The 23,042-nt window shown below is 52.0% G+C and overlaps 1 protein-coding gene across 1 annotated transcript; it reads left to right on the forward strand.

Annotated features, from left to right (window-relative positions):
• Positions 1-1,221: 1,221 nt before the first annotated feature.
• SLC1A5 (solute carrier family 1 member 5) lies at positions 1,222-20,944 on the forward strand. The gene is made up of 8 exons (XM_088139769.1): positions 1,222-2,100; positions 9,695-9,737; positions 11,058-11,165; positions 11,690-11,856; positions 12,627-12,860; positions 13,441-13,635; positions 15,419-15,553; positions 16,379-20,944. The coding sequence occupies exons 1-8, from the start codon at positions 1,580-1,582 to the stop codon at positions 16,614-16,616; spliced, it is 1,641 nt and encodes a 546-aa protein (XP_087995895.1). The 5' UTR covers positions 1,222-1,579; the 3' UTR covers positions 16,617-20,944.
• Positions 20,945-23,042: the final 2,098 nt, after the last annotated feature.

Here is a 23,042-nt window from a genome sequence, read left to right on the forward strand (position 1 = left end):
TGACGTACCGTTCAAACTGTGTCGATAACTGACTGTAAACATAGATTGCTGATTTTTCTGAAGTCGTTTGTGCTATCTTTATCACCTGCAGTGCGCAAGGGTGGTGTCTTCTCATATGCTGATTTTCTACCTAGAATCCACCCTACAGTTAATGCATGGTTAAGGACAGATAGATAATACCAAGCCACACAATTTTGGGCTTTAAATCTCGAATTCCCTCTGTCATCTAGCAGTTTAATAGCTGTTTATTGCAACAGCTTTCCCCAACCTGTGGGACTTTAGATGCCTTGGGACTATCATTGCTGAACTGACCACCGGGGAATTCGAGGGCTTGCAACCCCAAAATCTACACTAGGGTTTCTCAACCTTGGCAACTTTAAGACGTGTGGACTTCAACTCCCAGAATTCCCCAGCCAGGCTGGCTGGGGAACTCTGGGAGTTGAAGTCCACACGTCTTAAAGTTGCCAAGGTTGAGAAACCCTGGTCCAGACAATGCCAGGTGAAGGTTTGGAAGCCTGGCTTACAAGAGACTCACCTTTTTGCAACATTGCAATGGTGAATCCGACTAGCCTGGCTATAATAAACCCAAGCGCAACTAATTCAAAATTCATCTCCGCAAGCATTGGGAAAAATAAGGCAGAGATCCTTCAACTTTCCCCAACCCAGTGTCCTCCAGATGTTCCTGGAGTATGTCTCCCAAGAAGCCCACCCGTAACAAGTCCACTCTTCCCGGTGGACTTCTGCAGACCACGCCTTGAGAATCCCTGAAATACATTCTCTGACCCACATGAGCCTTCAACGAGCTTGCAAAGAAAGCCTATTTCGGCCAGGAAGGAGGGAGCAGGGGACCCTGGCAGGGGATGAGGGATGCTGGAGTCGACCCCTCTGGAGAGTGGAGTCCCCACTCTGGTGCTCGCCAGATGTCTGAACTCCGGCTCCCATGCCCGGGTCCTGGCTGGGTTGGGGCTCCCTTTGGGCGGGGCTGATGGGCGCTGCTGCCGAGCGCGTCCGGAGGGCGCCAGGTGTGCGCGCCCACGCAGGGAAGGTCCCTAGAGCGGAATCGCGCCGGCTCGGGCAGCCCGGAGCTCCGCATCCTGCTGTCTGACGCAACCGCCCCGGGCGCCCAACGTTCCGAGCCGGCCTCCGCCTCCCCGCCCCGCCCCGCCCCGCCCCACCACCCCCCGCCGGGCGGGACGTCCCGCGAAGCCCCTCCCGGCGGCACTTCTTGAGGGCAGGTATCGCCTTCTTCCCGCCGTCGCAGCCAATCCGGGGGCGCCCGCCGGCCGTGCCCTCCTCCCCTCTCGCTCGGTGTGGGAAGGGGGCGGCTCTTCGCCCAGAAAAGGCGGGCGGGGGGCGAGCCCGGCAGCAGAGCGCCGCACCCGCGTGGCCGAGCCGGACCTGCAGCGCGCGGCGGGCCGGAGCCGAGCCGAGCCGAGAGCCGCGTGCGCCCGGCGCCGGAGCCCCCCGGAGCGGAGCCGAGCCGAGCCGAGCCGAGCCGGGCGCCGGCTGCTGCGCGGGACCTGCTCTCGGGCGCCTGCGGAGCCGGCCGGGGTGCGCGGCTTCCCGCCAGCTGCCGGCGATGGCCGCGACGGAGAAGGGCGCGTCCAACGGGGACGTCGGGGCGGCGGCGGCGGCGGCCCCGGCGGGGAGATGCGGCGGGCGGGCGCGGCGGCGGCGGCTGGGCGGCTGCCTGCGCGCCAACCTGCTGGTGCTGCTGACGGTGGCGGGCGTGCTGGCGGGCGCGGGGCTGGGGCTGGCCGTGCGGCGGCTGGGCCGGCTGGGCGCCGGCGAGGTGCTGCTCTTCGCCTTCCCCGGGGAGCTGCTGCTGCGCCTGCTGAAGATGATCATCCTGCCGCTGGTGGTCTGCAGCCTGGTGGCCGGCGCGGCCAGCCTCGACCCCGCCGCCCTGGGCCGGCTGGGCGGCTGGGCCATGCTCTTCTTCCTGCTGACCACGCTGCTGGCCTCCTCCCTCGGCGTCGCCCTGGCCTTCGCCATCCGCCCGGGGGCCGGCGCCGCGGGCCCCGGCCTCGCCAGCTTCGGGGACGCCGCGGAGGTGCCCGAGCCCAAGGAGGTGGTCGACTCCTTCCTCGACCTCATCAGGTGAGCGGCAGCCCTGCCTGGGGGCTCCGGGGGGACGCCGGCGAGGCTGAGCGTTTGGGTAAAGCCTTCTCCCCGAGCAGAGAGGTGGCCCCCAGAGGGCCCTTTGAGGCGGCTGGGCATCATCTTCACGGGCTCCCAGGTGGGGGGGAATTCTGGAGTTGGTTCCAGCATACCTGAAAACATCTGGTTGGGACTGCAAGGGATGTCCTGCTGGGCTGCGGACAAGTTCCCTTCTGGGCCCCATCCTCAGCAACGGACACGTGTGTGTGAATGAGCCTTTCTGTCTTGGTCAAGAAAGATAAAATACCTGTAGATCAGCATCCATTCCAAAGGCAGGTCTGCCCCAAATGGGAACCGTTTGCATTTGGGTGCTGGTCTTGGCCAGTTAGTATTGGAACATATGGCGAAGATCAAACTGAAGGGCCACGTGGAAGCAATGTCTGAGCTGTGGGACTTCCCCGTTATATCCGGGATGTTTTTTCTCAGTCCCCGGGTGACTTCATTTCCTGACGAAAAACGAAAAATGCCCACAGCCTCAGTCATCTAGACCAAGGTTGATTGCATCATCAAACTGGCCTTAGAGTTGGGTTATGTTAGCGTGACACGTTTACCGGGGTTAACCAAACCAGGGTGGGCAGAGTCAACCCAGTCTGCTGGGTCTGCCCACTGAGTTAGGTTGTCGAAATGCCGTTGGCTAGCCGGGTTCCCTGGGCTGGGAACTCAGCCTCTCCCTGGAGGGTTTGGCGCCGGGTCCCTGCCCTCCCCTCCCCTCCCCTCCCTAGTATTTTCTTTCCCCCACCCCAGCTCTAGTCACGCATTCAATCTAGGGTGGAAAAGATGACATTTTCCAGGATGCAAAATTAGCAGAAGGACCAGCTTTCCCTGCTCTCTGGAGAACTTGGTTTAATTGGGATCAAGAGCTCTCCCTTAAAAGGTCACTGATTACAGTGTGCTGTTTTGTCGTCCCCCCCCCCAGTCATGGTACAGAATGTTCTCTGATGGTCAGTAGCTCTTTCCCCACCCTGGCCTTGGCGCTTTTTTGTAAGCTGACATCGTTTCTGATGAAATATGGGGGGGGGGGCAGAGGAAGAAAGCTAGGATGTGTGTGCTGAAGGAAGTCCCAAAGCAGATTGCAGCTGCCTGCAGTGTCAAGGTCTGGCCCAGCCCCGTCCCCGTCCAGGAAGTGCTGAAGGCCCGGGTGTTGCTTTGAAAGATCCTTCTGGGGGGCAGGGGGTGGGCAGACAGTTGGGGGGTCTGTTCTGGCCTGTTGTGGCTGTAAGCCCACTTGGTTAGTTCCCCCTTCCCCAGCCTGGGGTGTCTGGATGTGTTGCCTTTCGGGGGACCAAAACATCTCAAGGCCATCTACCTTGCAAATAGTTTTCTTTGGGGAATGGTTTATTTTGGGCTTCATCAGCATGAATAAAAAGGTCGCTCCCAGATGCATAAAACGGCATTCCAGGGCATAAGCCTCTTAATGCTTGGAGGTGGAACTAGGAAACCTGTTGGGGACCGGAGGGCGATTCCAGGTAGTTGAGGCAGGAGAACCCGGGCTTGCTCCCAGCTGGTTGAGTTGAGTTGAGCTGGTTGAGGCTGAGTAGTTGCCAAGCTTTTAACAGCTGCTTGCAGATACCCTCCGCGTGGCCGTTGACCCAATTGATTGAAAGGGAAAAGAGAATTAGATTACAAGAACGTTGGCAGCAGATAGGCTTACTTTAGTCCTAGTTTATCTCCCTTAGAACACAGATTGTGCAATCCCCTGGCTGACCACCCACTGGTGCCCTAGGGAGGTGGCTGCCCATTTTTTTTGATAAAGGACGAATAGGCAGATACGCTGCACTTGGAATATTTCGTAAGCTGCCACCTTTCCCAGGCCATTGTACAAGAGCCGTATTGGCAGATCCCAGCTACAGGAACCCAGTTTTCTGCAATGAGATTCTAGGCCGGTGCTTCTCAAGCTTGGCAACTTTAAGACAGGTGGACCTCAACTCCCAGAATTCCCCAGCCAGCTTGGTCTTTGCTGAGAATTCTGGGACTTAGGGAAGGTGGCCTAGATCCCTCCTACATCCTCTGCCATTTTCTCCAGGGCTTCTGAGGAATGGAAGTGGGACTTAGCTTATGTTGTCCCGTGTGTGATCACGGCCTTCCTACGTTTTGTGGAAGTTGTGTGGTGCATCTCTTCCATTCCCGGAGCAGCAGCTCTGATCCGCTAGCCAGGCACCTCCCTTGCGTTGACTGTTTCAAAGGGAATGGCAGATTACTCAAGAGAAGGACTCGGAGCGCACAGAAAGAAAAGGAAACTGAGTCTGGTGTCTGAACTGTGGTTTGGCCACTGCCTCTGAATTGGCCGGTAGGATTGGAAGTCAAAAGCCCAGGTTCTTGCCAGGTCTTTCTCCTGGTTTTTATAGCTTTAAAAATGATCACCTGTGTAAGGTTTTGATGAGGAGTTAGGCACCTGTAGCAAGACTTTACAGCAGTATTCTTCAAATGTGGCCACTTTAAGATCTGTGGACTCGTAAGTCTACGTACCTTAAGGTGGCCACGTTTGAAAAACACTGCTTTAGAGCATTTGGCTTTTGCTTCTCTCTCTGGATAATCTGCAGATTTCAAAGTGGTCGTACGACCAAAATGATTGGCACGTGCGTGGCTTTTGCAATTCAGCTTTTTTTTCTTTTTAAATAAATAGTATGTTAAATAAATAATATTGCTCATACTGTGACACGTGGGTAGCGATGCACTTGGTTTCATCTGACCGGCCTCCACGTGCTCGGAATTTTCTCCCCATCTTTTTACCCTCTCAAACCTGGACATTTTTTTCTTTTTTCTTTTGTAAAGTCCAGGAAGGACAGTTATCTGGGCTCCCACCTGCCATTGAACATTGCTGAGCCAGATCTGTTTCTTCTTTCCCTGTAGACCGCTCACGGCTACGGGATCCTTCGGATATATGTATTACACAAAACTCAGAATTTCCAAGTTTAGAGTGATGGAGACTGTGAATCATAAACCTGGCGTTTCGACATCTGCTGCAGGAAAAGAAGGGGCTTAAAAAATCTGGGCGGGAGGGAAGATTTAGCTAATCTTCCCCTAAGTTGGGAGCTTTACGTAGAGGTGCTGATCCGGTGGATCAGTGCCCTGAATGGAGTCGTTCATCTGCAACAGATATTTTCCATGCCGTTTCCTGGCAGTTTTGCAAAAGGGGCGTTGCTGGAGGGCAGCGGTTTGTCTCGGATTCTGATGCAACATTATCCTGCTGTTGAGTTCCTTTGCCAGCCGGCAAGTAGGCTGGTTTTCTTAAGGAGCCTTTCCCCCTGCATAAAAATCTCATTTATGGCGGGAGGACCAGTTATTTCAAGACTGAAAAGCAAATAGTTTCAGATTTTCAGACATTGACTCAGTAAACAGAAAAGGCCTTTGGGTGTTCAGTTGCATCCGTGCATCTAGCAAGCTGGGGAACGTTGGGGGAACTGCAGACCGCATTTGGGGGGAACAAGGACTTTAGGGATAGAAGAGAGTAGGTAGGGCCGAATTGCTTGTAGAAAAGGCTGGGATTTTCACGGCTTTGAGGCAGGTGCTTTGGGCTTTCTTCTTCGCTGTGCTCAAGGAAGACGCTACTTTCTTTATTTGGTTCAACCCTGAAAGCATCTGGCATTCCTGCTCCTGCAGCGCTGGATTTCTGTGCAGTGCAACCTCCCGGGGGGGGCTGCAGACACCCTTGCCCTCCCCTGCTGTGGGATAATCTCTCTTCGAAGTACTTGCATTGTCATTCGAGTTTGCTCCATACCCGTGGGCTCTCCTGCTTTCTGGCGGAAGGAAGTCGCAAAGGCCTTGGAATTAAATTTCCGTCGCCACCTTTGCCTTCTGCGGCCACAAGCCGACAAGAAACTGGCTGAGCAGGGAGGCTTGTGTGAGGCCCCCTCCCAGATTAAAGGCCCATCGGTGGGTTACACAAATCTTGTCCAGGTAAACAGAGCAAGAGATTCACCCCCGCAAATCAGTTGCAAGCCAGCGGCGATTGAAGGCAAGAGAGCACATGTTTTCCCAGCCTGCAAAAGTGGACTGTCTGCCAAAAAACATTTCTTGAACCTGTCTGTCCGAAACAAGACCAGTTTTCTGCTTGCTCCTCTGTCAACAACAAGGGTTGGTGACGAGGTTTGGGTCTGTTTTTCATAGCTGGAAGCAACTCCTGGTTTGAATCTACCTTCGGCCTTGTTCTGAGGGCGCAGTTTTGGGTAGATTTTTTCGAGAGGTGCAATAGGAGGAAGAAGAACATTCTGAGTTGCTGGAAGTCCTGTGTAGGAGATAGAAGGAATATCTTTTGTAGCAAGATAAAATGAAGAAGGAGAGAAGGAGGTTCAGGAGATGTGTGGGAATGGAATGGGGACATTTAGGAGCAGCATTTTGGTATTTATTTAAATTTAGAGGCTGCCCAGCTCTAGACAGCTGGGCATCTCCCATTATAAAATGAAAGACCGTAAAAACACTCTTGGAAAAAACCCTGAAGCCACAGGGGCTCGGCACCGATCCCACCCACAAGCTTGGGAGAACAACCAGGTCTTTGAGGACTTCTGGAGCATCCTCAGGGCGGGAGCCTGTGGATCTTCGGGGTGGCGGGTGATGCTGCTTCTGAAGGCAGGCGCTGCAACGGAGAAGTAGGTGACATTGTTCAATCAAGGGGTCCTGGGACTTATTTTGGTTGCACCTGGAGCACAAGAGGTTGATAGGCTCAGAAGAGATCAACTTAAGGGTGCAGCTGGATGTTGCAAGGAGGTGGAATGCGTTTGGCAAAGGGTATTGGGACTTTGGAACTTGGCATTGGAGAAGACTCCTGAGGACACACTGGACAGCCAAGAAAGGAAACCGATGATCATTGAACAAATCAACCCAGAGTTCTCACATGAGGCTCAAATGATCCTACTTCGGACACATGATGCGAAGACCCAGCTCTCTGGAGGAGGCTCTGATGCTGGGAAAGGTGGACGGAAAGAGGAGAAGAGGACGACTGGCAGCAAAGGGGAGGAACTCAGTTACAGCAAGACCTGAAGGGCTGAGTTAGGACAGATCATCCTGGAGGTCTATCTATGTGGCCTTTAAGAATCACCACTGTGGACAGCCAAGAAAGGAAACCGATGATCATTGAACAAATCAACCCAGAGTTCTCACATGAGGCTCAAATGACCAGGCTCAAATTATCCTACTTCAGACACATGATGCGAAGACCCAGCTCTCCGGAGGAGGCTCTGATGCTGGGAAAGGTGGACGGAAAGAGGAGAAGAGGACGACTGGCAGCAAGGAGGATGGGCTCAGTGACAGCAGCGATGGGGGCACCATTGGAAGAGCTGAAGGACCAGGCTGGGGATGGATCCTGCTGGGGAAATCATTCTATGTGGTCGCTAAGAGTCCACAATGACTTGATGGCACGTAACCATCATCATCCTTGCCCCTCTCTGGGGCGTCCATGGGAGGGGGCTCCCCCCTTGATTTTTTTGGCCCCACCTGATAAATGCCCCTGAAATGCTGCTGGAGAATCTTTCCTTCCCTGCCATCTGCCCTGGTGACGCCAGTGCTGCCTTGAAACTGGAAAAAAGAAGGAAAAGGTGCTTGAGGCATCCGTGGGGTGGCATGGTAGTATTTTCCTCCTGTGCTGTATTGAGGTGCTTCTGCGGGTCGCATCTTCTTGGGGAGATCAGTGGCTGACATGAGGACATCCTTCTGACCCTTGAGTTCTTCTGCCTCTGGTCTCCTCTTTTTGCCTCCAAAAAGGCCTGAAATGACTCTTGATCCCGGTCTGCCCAACTTTAAGTCCATGCAGACAAGGAAAAGCCAAGCTATTATTTACACATGCGTGGCCGGAAGAGCCAAGCATAAAAATGAATGGCCAGCAATTCAGGGCAGACGACCAACCCTCGTGATGGTTTTACTGCTGTACAGTCTGGAGATATTACAGGTTCGGGGGCGGGGGGAAGAAATGCCCGGCGTGTGTAGGTCAACACAACCTCCAGATTCAAGAGGAACTGGCTGGCTTTGCATTTCACATTCAGCTGTCATGGGGAAGCCAGCTTGAAGGTTGCCAGCCATGGTTTATGGCTGAAACGTTTGGGTGAGCCCATTCAGGTGGGCTTGGTCAGCAGATCATGGCCTCGTGCAATGGGTATCCCTGCCCACTGAATGCCAGGGGCAGGGGAGCATGAGCAGAGGAGTGCAGATGTGCTTGGAGGGGCTTCTCAGCCAGTTGGCTGACATTAAGCAAGATGGTGGAGAAGAGGAGCCGTGGGCCTGCTCCAGCAGCGATGCTCTTAGACTGCGCCTCTCCCTTTCTGAGGATTAGCTGTCCTGTCCTTCCTCCCTTGCACAGCGTTGTATTTTAGGCAAGCTGGGGGTTAAGACAAGCCATCAGCAGGTGAGAAAAGAACCAGGAAAGAGGAGGTTGGCTGTGGCGGCCTTTGGAATGAAGAGGTTCTCTTGGACTTCCTTTGGTGGCATCCAATTCCAAGGGGGAGCAGCCAGCTGGTTATTTTCAGCCTCTGGGGATTAGGGTGTAATCTTATTTTGTCCTCTGGTGGTGTCATGTCCAGAACTGATGAAGTAGAGGGGGCAAAAGGTGTGTGCGTGGGGGGGGGGGCAGTGATTAGAGTGGGAAGTGGGCCAGGTCCTGGTCAACAAAGTTTAAGTCCTTGATATCTGATCTCCGCAGCACTAGGGCATCCAGCAGTTTATTCTTGGCCGAGGCGCTGCGATCTCTTGCAGGCAGCGTGCTTGCGCAAACAGGTGGGCCAAAGGGAATGCTGGCTCCCCGGTTGACCTGGGGGCTAGAAATGGAAAGGGCAGAGCCGGGGTGGCAGTAGGAAAGACCACTGGGTGAGATTGCACAATAGGAGGCTGACCTTGGAAGGGACTTGGCAGTTCGCTGTGATGGCTAGAGAGAGAGCCGATCTCTTGAGGATCAGGAGCAGAGGAGGGCTGTTGCATTAACGCCCATGTTCCAAACTCCAGTAGAAGAGGATCTCTAGCTCAGGGATGAACGGTGGAGTCCTTGGTGGTCTCTGAGCTTGGTGGTTTGCTTGCGGACGTTTCATGACCCAGCTAGGTCGCCTCATCACTGCTAGACCACGTTCACATTCTGAATATCTTGGGCTGCCCACAATTTGCTGGATCTGATGTCTTTGGGGCTCTGACCCAGCTGGGGAGAACCCCGAACATTTCGATACAAGCTCGGCCTAAATAATTCTAAATTGTTATTTGCCCAGGGCGAGGAAGAGCGGGCTTCCAGACTGTTATGTGCTAGAAAGGATGACTGCCCTAAATATACAAGGAGGGGAAAACAACAGACAAAAAGTTTTGGGCATGTTTGCTGCTGATTACTTACTTTAGCGGGAGTGCCTGGTGGTTTTAAGTGGGGAAGGTTTTTCCTGTATTTTGCAAGCCATAGTAGCCCTGTGGGGAACGCCCAGGACAATCTTTGGACGGAAAATTGGGATTATGGTGGAGGCGCAGTGGGGTTGGCTGCCCAAAGAGGCTTAGGGGTATATTATTGGGGAAGAAGAGCAACGTTCTCCCTGGATGCCTGCTTATGTCTTCTCCTCCTCCTTCTCCCACCCAGGAACATCTTCCCTTCCAACTTGGTGTCCGCTGCATTCCGATCGGTGAGTCTTGCCATTTTCCCTTCTCCTGCTCCTGCAAGCTGGCTCCTGCTCGGTCGAGCGAAGGGTTGTCCAAAAGAGAAGGGAGAGCTTTGAGGCGGGATCAGGCTGAAGGGCGCCTTCTCCGGGCTCCTGGGCCAGCCGGCGGCGATGCGTGCAGCTGGTTTTGAGCTCAGGGGCTGTGATTGAGAAGAAAAGCTCCTGTCATTCGGGGTAAGAGCGGCCGATAATCCGACCTGCTGCAGATTTGTCCGGCGCTCTTTTGAAACAAACTAAATCGGGGGCCGTCGCCACGTCTGATGACAGCCCACGCTGCATCCGTGACCTAGAATGACTTTGTCCAGTTGCCTTACCGGTGTGGCCTTTCCTAAAGAAAAGAGCGATCTGCATTCGTTAGCCAGAATTTTTCCGAAGCCGGTCCTCCAGAAAGAGTGGGCGGGTGAGAAGATGTCCCTTTGCCAAAAACACTGGTGAGGGACAGTTAAGCAGAGATGTTAGGAGCTGGCTGATGGGTCTTCTGCGTGCGGAGGTTCTGGTTTCTCTGCCCCAACGCTTGGACGAAGGGGGTTGCAAGCCAGAGAAAGCCCAGGGTTTCTGTCTTGACAGATAACCTCTGTGTGTGCGCGTGTGACATTTTGTACCTCCCCACCCTCTCCGCACAGCTTGTTCAAGACCCTCTGTCTTGCCTAATCGTTTAAAAATCACAGCAGCTTTTATTAACTAGGTTTCCTGGCACGCTCATCCTCTCTGGGACACAGGACCGCAAAGCCAATTTGGCTTAATTTTTAATAGCCGTGTTAATAAAGGCCAATGTCTGGACACAGGATGGACTTCTTCCTGAGTTTAATGGTTCTGTCCTGAAATTGCATCTCATTTTTCACGTGCCTCTTAGTGGTGCAATCATCTGAGATAAATCTGTCAGGCGGTTTTGCCATTTGCTGGAGGCAGAAATGACAAGTTATTTAGCGCCTTTCCTTCCTTCCATCGCAGAAGCCAGCCCAAAGTGGCAATGGGGATTCTCTTTCTTGGCACCGATTATCCAGGACACGCACAGCTTTTGTTTGCCAGTTTGCCCCCCAAAGAGGACTTTGCCAGAGGGAGGGGCTTCTTTTTATCCCCATATTTATGTGGGCATCCTGTTCGGGCAGGGGGGCCTGTTGGGTCTTGTGAGGGCATGTGGTTGGCACTTTTGCCAAACAGTCACCAGGGAAGATCTGCCCGTTCATAATACAGTTGCCAGGGTGGGTCTCGCCAGTGCCCAAACCCTATTTCCCAGCAAACACGGAGCAACAACAAGAAAATCTTTTGTGCTTCCCTTTGTAGTATGCTACTAGCTACAAGAAAGTGATAATTAAGAAGAATAACACTGAACTCCTCAGCGTGGCAGGATTTGTCAACGAAACAGAATACATCAATGAAACCACCTTGATGGTAAAAAAGCGAGAATGCCGTGTAATGCATTCTTTTTCAAGTTTCTAGCCCTGGTGGAGGGGATCAAGGTTCGGAACCGGAGGATGATTGGTCCACCCCACTCAGGTTTGGGGCTCTCTGGGCAAAGAAAGACCTTCCCTCCTTTGCCTTCCTTTACATCATCCCTAAAGGCTTTTTCAAATAATAGAAATGGGCAGGGGAGGAAGAGGGGTGATGGGGAGGATGGCGTCATCTTGGACTTGGTAGGGGCCAGGGGAAACTTCTAGACACGGGAGGGCTCCTTCACTTCACCAGTCTCCAGTTGCGTTTCGGTCCCGCTCCTTACAGCTTACAGCCACGCTGGCTGGGGAGGATAGGAGTTATAGTCCAACAGATTTCCCCCCAGATCAGAGGGAGGGCTGCTTTGCAGAGACGCTTCCAGAGGCCCCAAACGTCTTCCTCCTCCGCCATCCCTGATTTTGACTTTGCTGCGATGGGATTAATCTTTGGGCGGGGCGTGCTGATGGCTTCCTCTCCACGGCCAGGTCCCCACCGGCACGGAGGTCGAAGGCATGAACATCCTCGGCCTGGTGGTCTTCGCCATCGTCTTCGGGATCGCCCTGCGGAAGCTCGGGGCCGAAGGGGAGAACTTGATCAAATTCTTCAACTCCTTCAACGAAGCCACCATGATCCTGGTCTCGTGGATTATGTGGTAAGGCGCCTCGAACTCCCACTCTCCTGGGTCACTCATCTTTGAGGAAAGTTGCCCCAGAGCCCCTTGGGACGCCTTGAATTCAGAATTTTGAGCCGTTTCCTGCTCAAATCTGCTTTCCTGGGTCATTCCGGTGCCCGTCGACTTTCCTTTAGCCAGAGCTGGGTTCTGAGACTGGAACCATTTGCAGGCTAGGGAAATTAACTGGGCGGCTTCTTGCTGTGGGTTATCGTCCAGTTTTCCTTGTCCCAGGAGAGGCATCAGATCCTGACGTTGTCATCCCCTCAGTTTCTGAAATGGAACCCGCTTTTGCCTGCAACCATCATGACAAGAAACGGGGGGTTGGGGGTTTTGTCGGGTTTTTACAACCTTGCGAGGGAGGCTAGCTGAGAATGAGGACCAAGTCTGAGCTTATCCAGAGGCTGGATCCACTTGTTTGACCATTGTTTACTGAATAAGCCATAATTCTTAGGCTGACTCAGCCCCCTAATCTAGCCTTCCCCAACCAGATGCCCTCCAGAGGCACTAAGAATTTCTAGCAGGTTGGGAAACCCTGCCATAAACTATAACCACGGTCTGCTGATTCGGTATTCCCACCATACACTAAGCCCAAACCGGCCACTTTACAGCTTAGCATTTTGTGAGAATCAAGCCAGCAAATGTCACAGCTGGGAGGAACCCTTCTCCCAGGTCCTGCTATACCCCAACCCTGGTATTTCCTCCGCTTCTTGGTCTGCATTTTGGATCTGACAGCCTCTTCTCCCTCCTAGGTACGCCCCCTTGGGTATCATGTTCCTGGTGGCCGGCAAGATTGTGGAAATGGAAGACGTGGTCCTTCTCTTCACCAGCCTGGGCAAATACATCTGCTGCTGCCTGGTGGGCCATGCCATCCATGGGCTGCTGGTTCTCCCGGGGATCTACTTTGTCTTCACCCGCAGGAACCCATATCGCTTCCTGTGGGGCATCTTCACTCCGTTGGCCACCGCCTTTGGCACCTCCTCCAGGTATTAAAAGGCCGGCTGAAGCTGCAGAGAGGCAGGAGGTGGGTGGGACGGATGGACGGACAGCCATAGGAGAAGATATTTGCTTGGTTGATTGGGATACAGGCTTCATGTTAAGAGGATCCCTGAATTTAGCTCATCTCGGCATCCTGGTTGTCACGCAGGAGGTCAGGAAAGTTGACAGCTTCAATTGTGTGATTGTGGCCACCATCTTGGCTTCATTGACCACCCTGTGGACACACCAACCTGCCAATGTGCTGTCTTTTTTGGGGACCCTCCACTTTGCTTCCTTGGGGATGACCTTTTTGAAGGTCCTGTTTGAACTGATTTCAGTGTGCAGGTGCCCCTTTTAAGGGGAACTCCCTGTTCTCAAGGCAACCTACCGAAAACAGATCGCTGAATTCATTCTGGATGAGTGTGGGGATCCTGGGTGTTGGTTGGGTGCTCAAGAGCAGAGTGGATCATGGGAAGAGATGCTTTTGAAGGCAGGATGAGGTGAGTGGCCCTTCGAATGCCTGAACCTCAAAGAACTTCTCTGGAGGATATGATTGCTGAGTCCTGCTCTGTTGCTTCCTCCATGCAGCTCTGCCACGTTGCCCCTGATGATGAAGTGCGTTGAGGAGAAGAATGGAGTCTCCAAGCACATCAGCCGCTTCATTCTCCCCATTGGCGCCACCGTCAACATGGATGGGGCAGCCCTCTTCCAGTGCGTGGCTGCTGTCTTCATCGCCCAGCTCAACAACATCTCGCTCAACTTCATCCAAGTCATCACGATCCTGTGAGTATTTAGACCAGCCCCACCTTCCCCGTCTTTGCCTTCCACGAAGTTTGGAAGGGACCTCCAAACGCTCTTTCACCGGTTGGGACATTTCACACAAGAGAAAGAAAAGCGTGTTAAAGACAGGACAGGAGAATAAACACATTAACTAGATTTAATTCTAATTCATTTTAAAGGTGCATAGAATTAAATCAAAGTCTGTTTTTGTGTGGCCCCACCCAACACTTTCTGGAGCATGGCCTTCCACATGTTCTTCAAGATCAGGTCTAGACCTTAGTCTAGAAAACGCTCCACACCTTGGCCAAGATTTATCCACCCTGCATTTACTTAGGTCCCTCCTGGGTCTCCTCACTGATCACTATCAAGTGTAGTGGCCACATTGATCAGCTCCTTCATTGGGCATGTGGGGGGCGCCTTCAGTGTGTGCGTGTGCTGTCCATTCCCTTGTTATGGAACATTGGCTGAGTTCACACACAGCTTTAAGCAGTGTTTCTCAACCTTGGCAACTTTAAGATATGTGAACTTCAACTCCCAGAATTCCCCAGCCAGCCATGGGGAATTCTGGGAGTTGAAGTTCACATATCTTAAAGTTGCCAAGGTTGAGAAGCACCACTTTAAGCTATCACAGGAATTTTTACTTGTAGCTTAACAACAACCCCATCAGTGGGGATTATTCAATAAACCATGGTTAAGCAAACCATGATTACAGTGGGGTGTAAAGCAGGCCCTGGGTGTTCCTCTGCTCCAGTTTAAAATTGCCCATATCTTGTGACATCACCAAACCTTGCAATATTCTGGAAAATTTACCAAGAGGAGCCTAAAATCTCTTCAGTGGTTTAATTTGGGGAGGTGGTCGAAGTCATTTCAGGGGACCTTGGTCTCCATTTCTTGGTAGGAGCAGCCTGTGAGGCGAGGAGGAGCTTTTTAACGGGATATAATTTTGTCAGTGAAAAGGGAGCCACGAGGCTGCCGCGGCCACAAAGAAGAAATTCATAACTAGAGGTTGCTTCAGGACACGTGAAGGGAGGGCGATGGGAAGAGGCATCTCCACCCCCCCACAAAAGTTCTAGGATCAACAGCTTTCAGCGGGAGATGCTGAAATCTCAGGAACTGGGGAAATTCAGGGACGGGTCCCTGGTGGGACCTCGAAGGCTGGGAGTTTGTGGAAAAGGTGTCCCAACTAGGCGCCCCCAAGCTAGGAACTGGCTAAAGTTTGCGCCCAGCATAAAATGAAGTCCGCGTTAGGGTCTTCTTCCGCCAGCGCAGAATCGCTCCCTCCAGCCTCCTGCAAACGCTGTCGCTGGCCTGTTTCATACCTCGTGCTAAGCCGGGTTCGCTTAACCAAGGTTCGCTGAATAAGCACAGCTGGCTGGGTCACAAATAGTCCTCCAGGCACAGTTGGCTGGACTCCCACAACATGCTAAGCCAAGTTTATACAAATTGCATTCTGGCTTTGTGCCTCACCAGTCCTAACCTTCCCCGGGCTCCGGTTTGGTCTTTATTGCTGGTGATCCGTGTCTGACTTGCAAACGGCTGACGTTTCACTCTTTCCGTCGTGCAAACGAGCAAGAAAGCCACAGCAACTGAGCTAAAACGAGCAAGTCCCAGCCCAGATGTTCTGTTTCAGTGATTTTGAGAGGCATCTGGCTGATGGAGTTGTGCAGTGAGGGATTCAGTAGGGGCAGTGGACCCAGGCCAGGAGCTGCCCCAGAGCCTTGAGCCTCTTGGCTTCAACAGGAGTGGCCTCAACCCCCTTCTCCGCCCTTCCTGCTTTCACCCGCAGCATCACGGCGACAGCGTCTAGCGTCGGCGCAGCTGGCATTCCCGCAGGAGGCGTCCTCACCCTGGCCATTATCTTGGAGGCGATCAGCTTGCCCACCAATGACATCTCTCTCATCCTGGCAGTGGACTGGCTTGTGTAAGTATGGCCGGCAAGATGGACAACAGTCCGTGATCAGGGACTGCCCAGTATTCCCTGATCAGGTTAGTGGAACCATAGAGTAGGTGGGCCAGCTAATCAGTGCAACCATAGAGTAGGTGGGCCAGCTAATCAGTGCAACCATAGAGTAGGTGGGCCAGCTAATCAGTGCAACCATAGAGTGGGTGGGCCAGCTAATCAGTGCAACCATAGAGTGGGTGGGCCAGCTAATCAGTGCAACCATAGAGTGGGTGGGCCAGCTAATCAGTGCAACCATAGAGTGGGTGGGCCAGCTGATCAGTGCAACCAAGTCCCATGAGACCTGGGACTTTCCACCTGCAAGGCCGTTGCTCCTTGCCTCTGGGTGCATTCTGGAAGGAGGAGTCGGACCGTCCTTGTCCAGCCGCCCTCTGGAATCTTGTTGTGTTTCTGTGTGACGAATGGGGTGTGTTTCCCCAACAGGCTTGTCTGGTGCAGCTGGGGGAACCAGGTGGGGCAGGGGAGGGCGTCCCTGGGAGCGCTGGAGGGAAGGTTAAGGTGGCCTCGGGAGTCTGCTGGTGGGCACGAGGCTCTTTTTCCTCAAGGAACCCGTAGGCGACCGAAGAGAACAGGACGACACCCGGGCTGGTTTGGAGCAAAGGTCTGTTGCCCTTTGTTACGGCGATCGTGACGGATCTTTCTGCACTGTGAGACCCGGGAGGCTCTAGGCGCTGGGGTTGCAGCGGAAGACGCTCTGAACGCGGGGGCTCCGCTTCGCTCACGCTGCTGATAGCCGCTGGTTCTCTTGCGTGCATCCTCAGGCCTGGTTCTTTCTCCCCCCTTCAGAGATCGGACGTGTACTGTCCTGAACGTGGAGGGCGATGCCTTCGGCGCGGGGCTCCTGCAGGTGTACGCGGAAAAGACAATGGGCGAGACGGAGAACGGTGACCTGGTGGAGGTCAAGACGGAGCCCGTGGAAGCCATCAAGGCAGTGGGGATAGCGGAGGGGTCCCCGCTGATTACGAGGGATGGTCCAGCCCGTTTGGAGAGCAACAGTTCTTGCGAAAAAGAATCCGTGATGTAACTGACTTAATCAAAGGCTGGACAATTTAGGAGATTTTTTTTTCCTCCAAAAAAGAACTTTAGTAAGCCACAATTCTGCTCCATCCTTCAAGATTTGAATTCCTCATAAGAAGGAAGCTTAGTTTAATGATGGAGAGCTTTTCAACCCAGAATCTGCTAAACACAGCCTTTTCCACCTTTGTTTTTTCTTTAAACTTCAAGTGCTTCGTAAATTTGGAAACTTCGACAAATGCCGTAAGGTCATCACTCCGTTTATTCCAAATCTTTGTCCGTCGTTCTGGTGCCGGTTGTAGAAGTTCAGCGGCAAGAGAACGTGCTCTTCTTCAGTTCTCCACTGTTACATTCAGTTAAAAAAAACCAAAAACTCAGCAAATGAATTGATGTATCAAGATCTCTCAATCATCTTTTTTTCTCTTTTGGGCCTCTGACTCTCTTCTCTGCACTTATTTTTAGTATTTTGGACCAAGCGAGCAGGAAGAGTCTTCAGGGTTGTTTTTGTTCCTTGTCCATTTCCCTTATTTGACATTCTTTGGTCTGTTGACCCAGATGAGGGAAGAAATGCACCGGGTTAAATCTTAAACAGATACGCTTTTTTTTTTCCAAATCCAAGAACTTGAATGCTGTTTGCAAGGCGACAGCCAGCCCTCATAAATGCGAACACTGGAGGGAAAGGGATTTTTCTTCCAGGCCTTTAGTTGCTGTTTCTTATCTCCATCCCTTGCGTTCCATGTGCTCACACGGGGGCCTGCTGATGAGTGTTAACTGCCAACGTGGCCAACAATAATTGTTTGAAACTCTGTTTTCTCTCCCTGTCTTCCCCCCAGCCCAGTTTGGCTATCTTCTATTTGTGTTTCATGTTTTTTAGAATTGGGACGGCTGACTTGCAATGTAATTTATTTCTGAAATAAGATGAACTCTTCATGTCTGGTTTTGGAGCAGGGGTATAAGAAAGAGGAATTGTGTTCGTTCTGAAATCTTAACGGAATATCCTTTGGTACTCTCCTCTTGTAGCTGTCCATTAGTTTACATTCCAGGTTTTTGTGCCAAATAGGTGAGCCACTTGACCTTTGCTGTAAGGGGTTAGCAGCTGGCAGCCCCACTGGTTTGGTCTGCCCAAGCTTGCTGGCCAGCTTTTGCAACTGTAGGTGGAGTAAGATAAGAGGGGAGGAAATGCAGTCAAATTATCAGTCACCAAATTCAGTACGACAGAGGTAACTATTCCTGCAGTAGCTGAGCTGGTGGGACAGTGTATCCCCTATAGAGCCCCACTGCCTCTTCCCAGTGGCCAGTTGACAAACCTAATTCCTGTATCTTCACATACTTGCCCTGTTTTGCAAATGCAGATCGATCTCAGGGTCTCCCTAATTATGGCCCACTTTGTCAGTTCTTCCCATCTCCAAACTTCATAGGTAAGAACTTTATTTCAGTAACTGACCAGCCTTGGAATCCAGATCCTTTGAGGCTTGAACCTGGAATCCGGGTCAGTCTGAGGACGCAGAGCTCTGCCCCCTGATCCTGACTGCCCAGAATGTCTTTTGGACGTCTCATGGTCTGCCCCAAGCGCACTGGGGGAAATTCTCTGCCATGTTTTTTTTTAAAAACAACAATAATAGTGAACCTCGGAGGGGCAGTGGGGTCTTGGAGGGAACGCTGACTGAGCATGGTTCTTCTTTACTGGCTTATTACTTTTCGAAGGAGAGTGCCTTCTAGCAGGAAAACATTTGGGTTAGGGTTAGGGTTAGGGTTGAGGCTGCAAGTCCCGAGCTTCTCATCTGCAGCCTGGATTGATCTGTGGGCAGAGGGAAACTCATCCAATGGCCCGCTGTCCTGACCAGTTCTGGTGGTTGGGGAAAAGCGGATGAATAAAGCCTCCCCTCTGAGAAACCTAATTCAGAAATGCAGAAGCTGGATTTCTGTAATGCTCGTGTCGCAGCATCATGAAAGACTGGCTAGCTATAAGGAAAGGCCAGAGAGTTATGCAAAAAAAAATTTTTTTTTCCAGTCTTTGGACAAAACCCCTTTTCTGGGTTGAGAGATCTGTAGAGAACAGGGAGGACTAGCAACTTGTATTTTATAAAATGAAAGGGGTAGTCCCCAAAGGCTGGCTTCCGCACAGGACATCCATCTCTACCTGTGGTGCAGCAAGTTTGCCAAGGGCCACTGTGCTTGTCTGAACGTGTGCAGACTTGGGCCAGGGGTACCACCACCCCATCTTGGGGTGCCCAACTGCAGTTTTTCAATGTTAAGCTTTCACAGTTGGCATGCAACAAGATTGCTTCCTTAAGTGCGTTTTAGCACTTCAGAACACCTGTGCTGGGGGTTCCTTGACCAGGTGGGGGAAGCTGGCTGTTTAGGGCATAGGTTGCTGTGCAGAAGACAAGTTTTGCTGTGAGGGTTGGGTTGGGGCAGATGGGTGTAGGGGTCTGGCTGGAGAACGATGGAGATTGCATTTCTGAGCAAGCAGAAGTAAAAGGGAAAGAGCTACTAAAAATCATAGGAGCTGGCCAGGATTTGCATCGGAGGCTCCTCCCATAACTCGTATAGTTAAAATGAAAAAGGTGCTGTATTTTTCGGATTGTACAGTTTATATAAGTCGCAGCGTTGTGCAGAATTTTAGATGTTTGTAGCAGGGGAGCCCATCTGTATAACTTCAGCTTTTTTAAAAAATGTAAGTGGGTCCCTGCTCTACCAAGGGCTTCCTCTGGTTTTCTTACTTCACTGAATCTGTCCATCTGTCTTGCTCTTGGATGAAAATTAAATGTTCAATATGTCTGGGTAATACGGGTGGTACACTGAAGGAAACGGGCACAGGCCCAGTTTGGTTCGGAATCGATCAGCTGCTGGTCTCCGTGTCCGAAGCGCCAGGGAAAGTCAAAAGGGTGAAAATGGTGGCTGGAAACACAAGATCCCTGCCCATTTTTGACATGCTATTTGATCATGAGTTTCGGATCACTTTCTTGACCTTTTTTTGACTCTCCCTGACGTATGGCTGTTCTGGGAGATAGTGGCTTCTTTGGAGTGTCACATCTTCAAATAGTTCTTCCAGATTGGAAGCTGTAGATGTAAGGTGGCATGTGTGCACGCACACGCCCTTGGTTTAGTGAAATCCAAGTTGTTTATACCTCTAGATCAGTGTTTCTCAACCTTGGCAACTTTTAAGATGTGTGGACTTCAAGGTGGAGTTGAAGTCCACACATCTTCCAGTTGCCAAGGTTGAGAAACAATACTCTAGATTAAGGTTATGGCAAATGTTTTGGAACATACTGTATTTGCAGTGGAAAGTGGGCATTGCCTGGTTCCCTTCTGCACACCGGCTATAAACCACCTAGACCGCTGGAGCTGGGCAATGTATACGCAAAGAAACAAGAGGAGCAAACCTTCTGCGTGTAACAGCTGCATCTGGGTGATGTGATCTGGGCACTGGAAAGGGAGCCCAAGGGGAAATGTGCTGCTTTGGCCAGGTCTTGGCAATCAGGGTTGTGTGTCACATGTTCTCTGGAATTTGGGGGGGGATCATTCCTGTTTTGACTTGGTCCCAGGTGCCCAGGCAAAGGGACTGGGCAGAAGCAGCAGCGGGATGGCTATGCCAGAACCTGGTGAGCGCCTCGTCTGGCGATGTGATGGAATGGTTTGATGAAGGGCGCGCTCGAGGAGATAAGCATTTCCTTAGCCCCCAGCAGGAGCGTGGGAAGGTTAAGAAGATGAGACTGGCACCACCCTAAGGAATTCACGGTGTTTTGGCTGGCTGGCTTGGGAAGTGTAGATTCAGTCTGGAGAGATTTCTGTTTGAGAGGTGGAAGCTAATAAATGCAACAGAACTATATCTGTACTGTCTCATAGGCTGAACCTGACAGGCGAGAAGTTTGGAGGAGACTTGAAAACCCCATTCCAGTACTTTCTGCCCAGTTTTGCGAGCAAAGGAGCCATGCTCTGCTTCAGTGTCTGTGTGCACGTCTGAGTGTGAATGTGGGTACTTGTTTTAAACCATGACTGGGCGAGAAGGAGCTACGACGGTTCCTGGCCTTTTGTAGCAAATGGTTCTGCAACTGAGAACGGGTGACGGTTTCTTTCCAAAGTGGGTGGACTTTGCAGGTCCAGCTGCTGCCCAGAGAAGCAGAAACCGGTAAGACGGGTTTCCTTCTGGCCAACTGATAATTGACTTGCGGGGGGCGGGGGGGGAGGTATGGGCGTGTTGTGGGTGGGAGGCAAATAATGCAGGACGCATTTGTGCATGGTGGTTGGTTGATTTGTACTGAGATGGTTGCTTCAGAGAAGGATGTCAGCTGCCACAACAGACAGAATAAAAGCTGTGTTTGGGATTTTAGAGAAGCGTTTGTCTCTTCTTTCCGGCAAAAAGGGAGCGTTCTGTGGTTCCCGTCACAGGGATTCCGGTCATTAACTCCCGGCTGTTTTAACAAGGCAGCTGCTGTGCTGGACCAGGCCGGCCTGCACGTTTTGGAGGCAGGGGTTTTTCTAGCTTCCTTCTCACCCACCCCTTCCAGTTTGGGCATCCCAGGCCTCTGCCAATGCGCTTCTGCCCCAAATTCTTGGCAGGAGCCTTGAAGCCGCATCCAAGCAATTGGATCTTGGTCAGCTGTGGGTTTTCCTTTTCTTTTTTTAATAGTAATTTTATTGAACATTACAGTTAAAAAGGTAAAAACTAATACAAAATAAAAAAAATTAAAAATATCTTCATGGGGCGCAACTGTACAGAGCACAGGTGGGTGATCCCAAGTCCTCTCCTTGTCTGGAGGGGAATCCTGAAAATCCCTTGGCCCACTCTTCATTCCACCACGGCCGTCGGCTTCAGTTCACCGTTTCTTCTCCAGAAGTCTGGTCAGCTGTGAATTTTCCATGCATGGCCATGGGATCTCCTGGAATACAACTCTTAAGAGATCTTTCTGCTGTGGGAACCAAACAGGCTCCCTGATTGCTTGGACTCAGCCGCTGCTCCTTCCCTGGTGGCTGAGTTTTACCTGAAGGGCAGGGAGGTTCAGCACCTGGCTGGTTGCTCACCTGTTCTTGACAACAAAACACAGGGCTTTGAGGTGCAGGGAAAACAATCCTTGGGGCGCCCTCTTTGCAACCTGTCTTAGCTTGCCCCCTTCTGCCCCTCCTGATGCTGGCTGGTACGCCTAGGTTGCAACAAAGAGAACCTGGAGTCCCAGCAGGCAGTTAGGAGACGTGGGCACAGCCCTGGCACTTTGCCCCCTTTGGGGGAATGGCAGTGTTTGCTTTTGTAAGGAGATGGCGCTTGGCTGGAAGGAGGGCTTTGACTTGGCAAAGGTGCCATATGGCACCACCCCCATGTCTTCTCAAGCCATCCGGGCCTACTTCTAAGAAACCCTATCGGTCAGCCCTTCGAGGCAGGCCGGGTCAAGGCACAGACACCCGCAAGGATGCCAGGAATGCGGGATAGAATAACAGACTCTTGAAAACCTGCTCAAGTTTCTCCCTGCTTCCTTTTATACTAAACAAAATCAAGGCAGGGTTGTTTTTGAATTTTTTTCTCACGCTTCCTTCAGTACCCGAACTGTATAATCTCTTCTCCAAGTCTCTCAACAGCTCTTTCTTGCCTTCCCTAAGATCAGCTCTCAATTCCTTTACAAATGATCCGAGCAATCGGATCCTACAATTGAAGTATGTGTGAAGGTCCAACCCGCATCTCATGCTTGGTGGCCAGTTTGGGACACAACACTTCTAAAGGTTCAGACAAAGAAGAACAACCCAGAGCGGGGTTTTTCAACCTTGGCAACTTTAAGACGTGTGGACTTCAACTCCCAGAATTCCCCAGCCAGCATATGCTGGCTGGGGAATTCTGGGAGTTGAAGTCCACACGTCTTAAAGTTGCCAAGGTTGAGAAACCTTGCCCCAGAAGAACAAAGAATAGCAAACTTGCTCCAGGAGAGATTGAGGGACTAAATAAAGCAACGGGCACAGAGAATACAACAACTGTGTTCATGCAATACCGTTTACTGGGTCAGCTGTGATGTAAGCTTGCGTAACCACTGTGAGTCAGCAGAGGAACAGACGTGGGTTAGTATAACCCAATCCAGATCTGAGTTTGTAGTGGGAGGCCAGGCATGAAGGGAACGGGATGTTGGCATCTCTCCAGAGGGCAGCTCCTGCCGATGGCGTCCCTCTGCTCCGGACTCCAGCTGATGGGTTAAGCCTGTGGTGCGAAGGGCCTCGAGGTAGGCCGACGGTCATCGAGAACTCATCTCCATCATCCTGGAGCCCAGAAGATGAAAGTACTTGAGAGATAGGAAGGGCACCCCCCACCCCCACCCCCATGGTGAGAGCAGTGCGTTGGGATGCTTTAAAAGGGATTCCTGCATTGCGGGGGGTGGGCTTGATGGCCTCAGGAGCGCCTTCCGGCTTTAGACGCTTAGGGACTAACCAAACAGGCCTGGAAATGCAATTCCGA

Source organism: Python bivittatus, unplaced genomic scaffold, assembly GCF_059951505.1.
Source record: "Python bivittatus isolate LINGU-HERP-01145 unplaced genomic scaffold, Pbiv_v1 ctg000310_np1212, whole genome shotgun sequence".
NCBI classification, from domain to species: Eukaryota; Metazoa; Chordata; class Lepidosauria; order Squamata; family Pythonidae; genus Python; species Python bivittatus.

Excerpts from the sequence above, each read along its gene's own strand:
- SLC1A5 (XM_088139769.1), top strand. The coding sequence starts at position 1,580 with ATGGCCGCGACGGAGAAGGGCGCGTCCAACGGGGACGTCGGGGCGGCG. Across the intron at positions 9,738-11,057 it reads TGTCCGCTGCATTCCGATCG|TATGCTACTAGCTACAAGAA; the intron begins GTGAGTCTTGCC and ends TTCCCTTTGTAG. Across the intron at positions 11,857-12,626 it reads CTGGTCTCGTGGATTATGTG|GTACGCCCCCTTGGGTATCA; the intron begins GTAAGGCGCCTC and ends TCTCCCTCCTAG.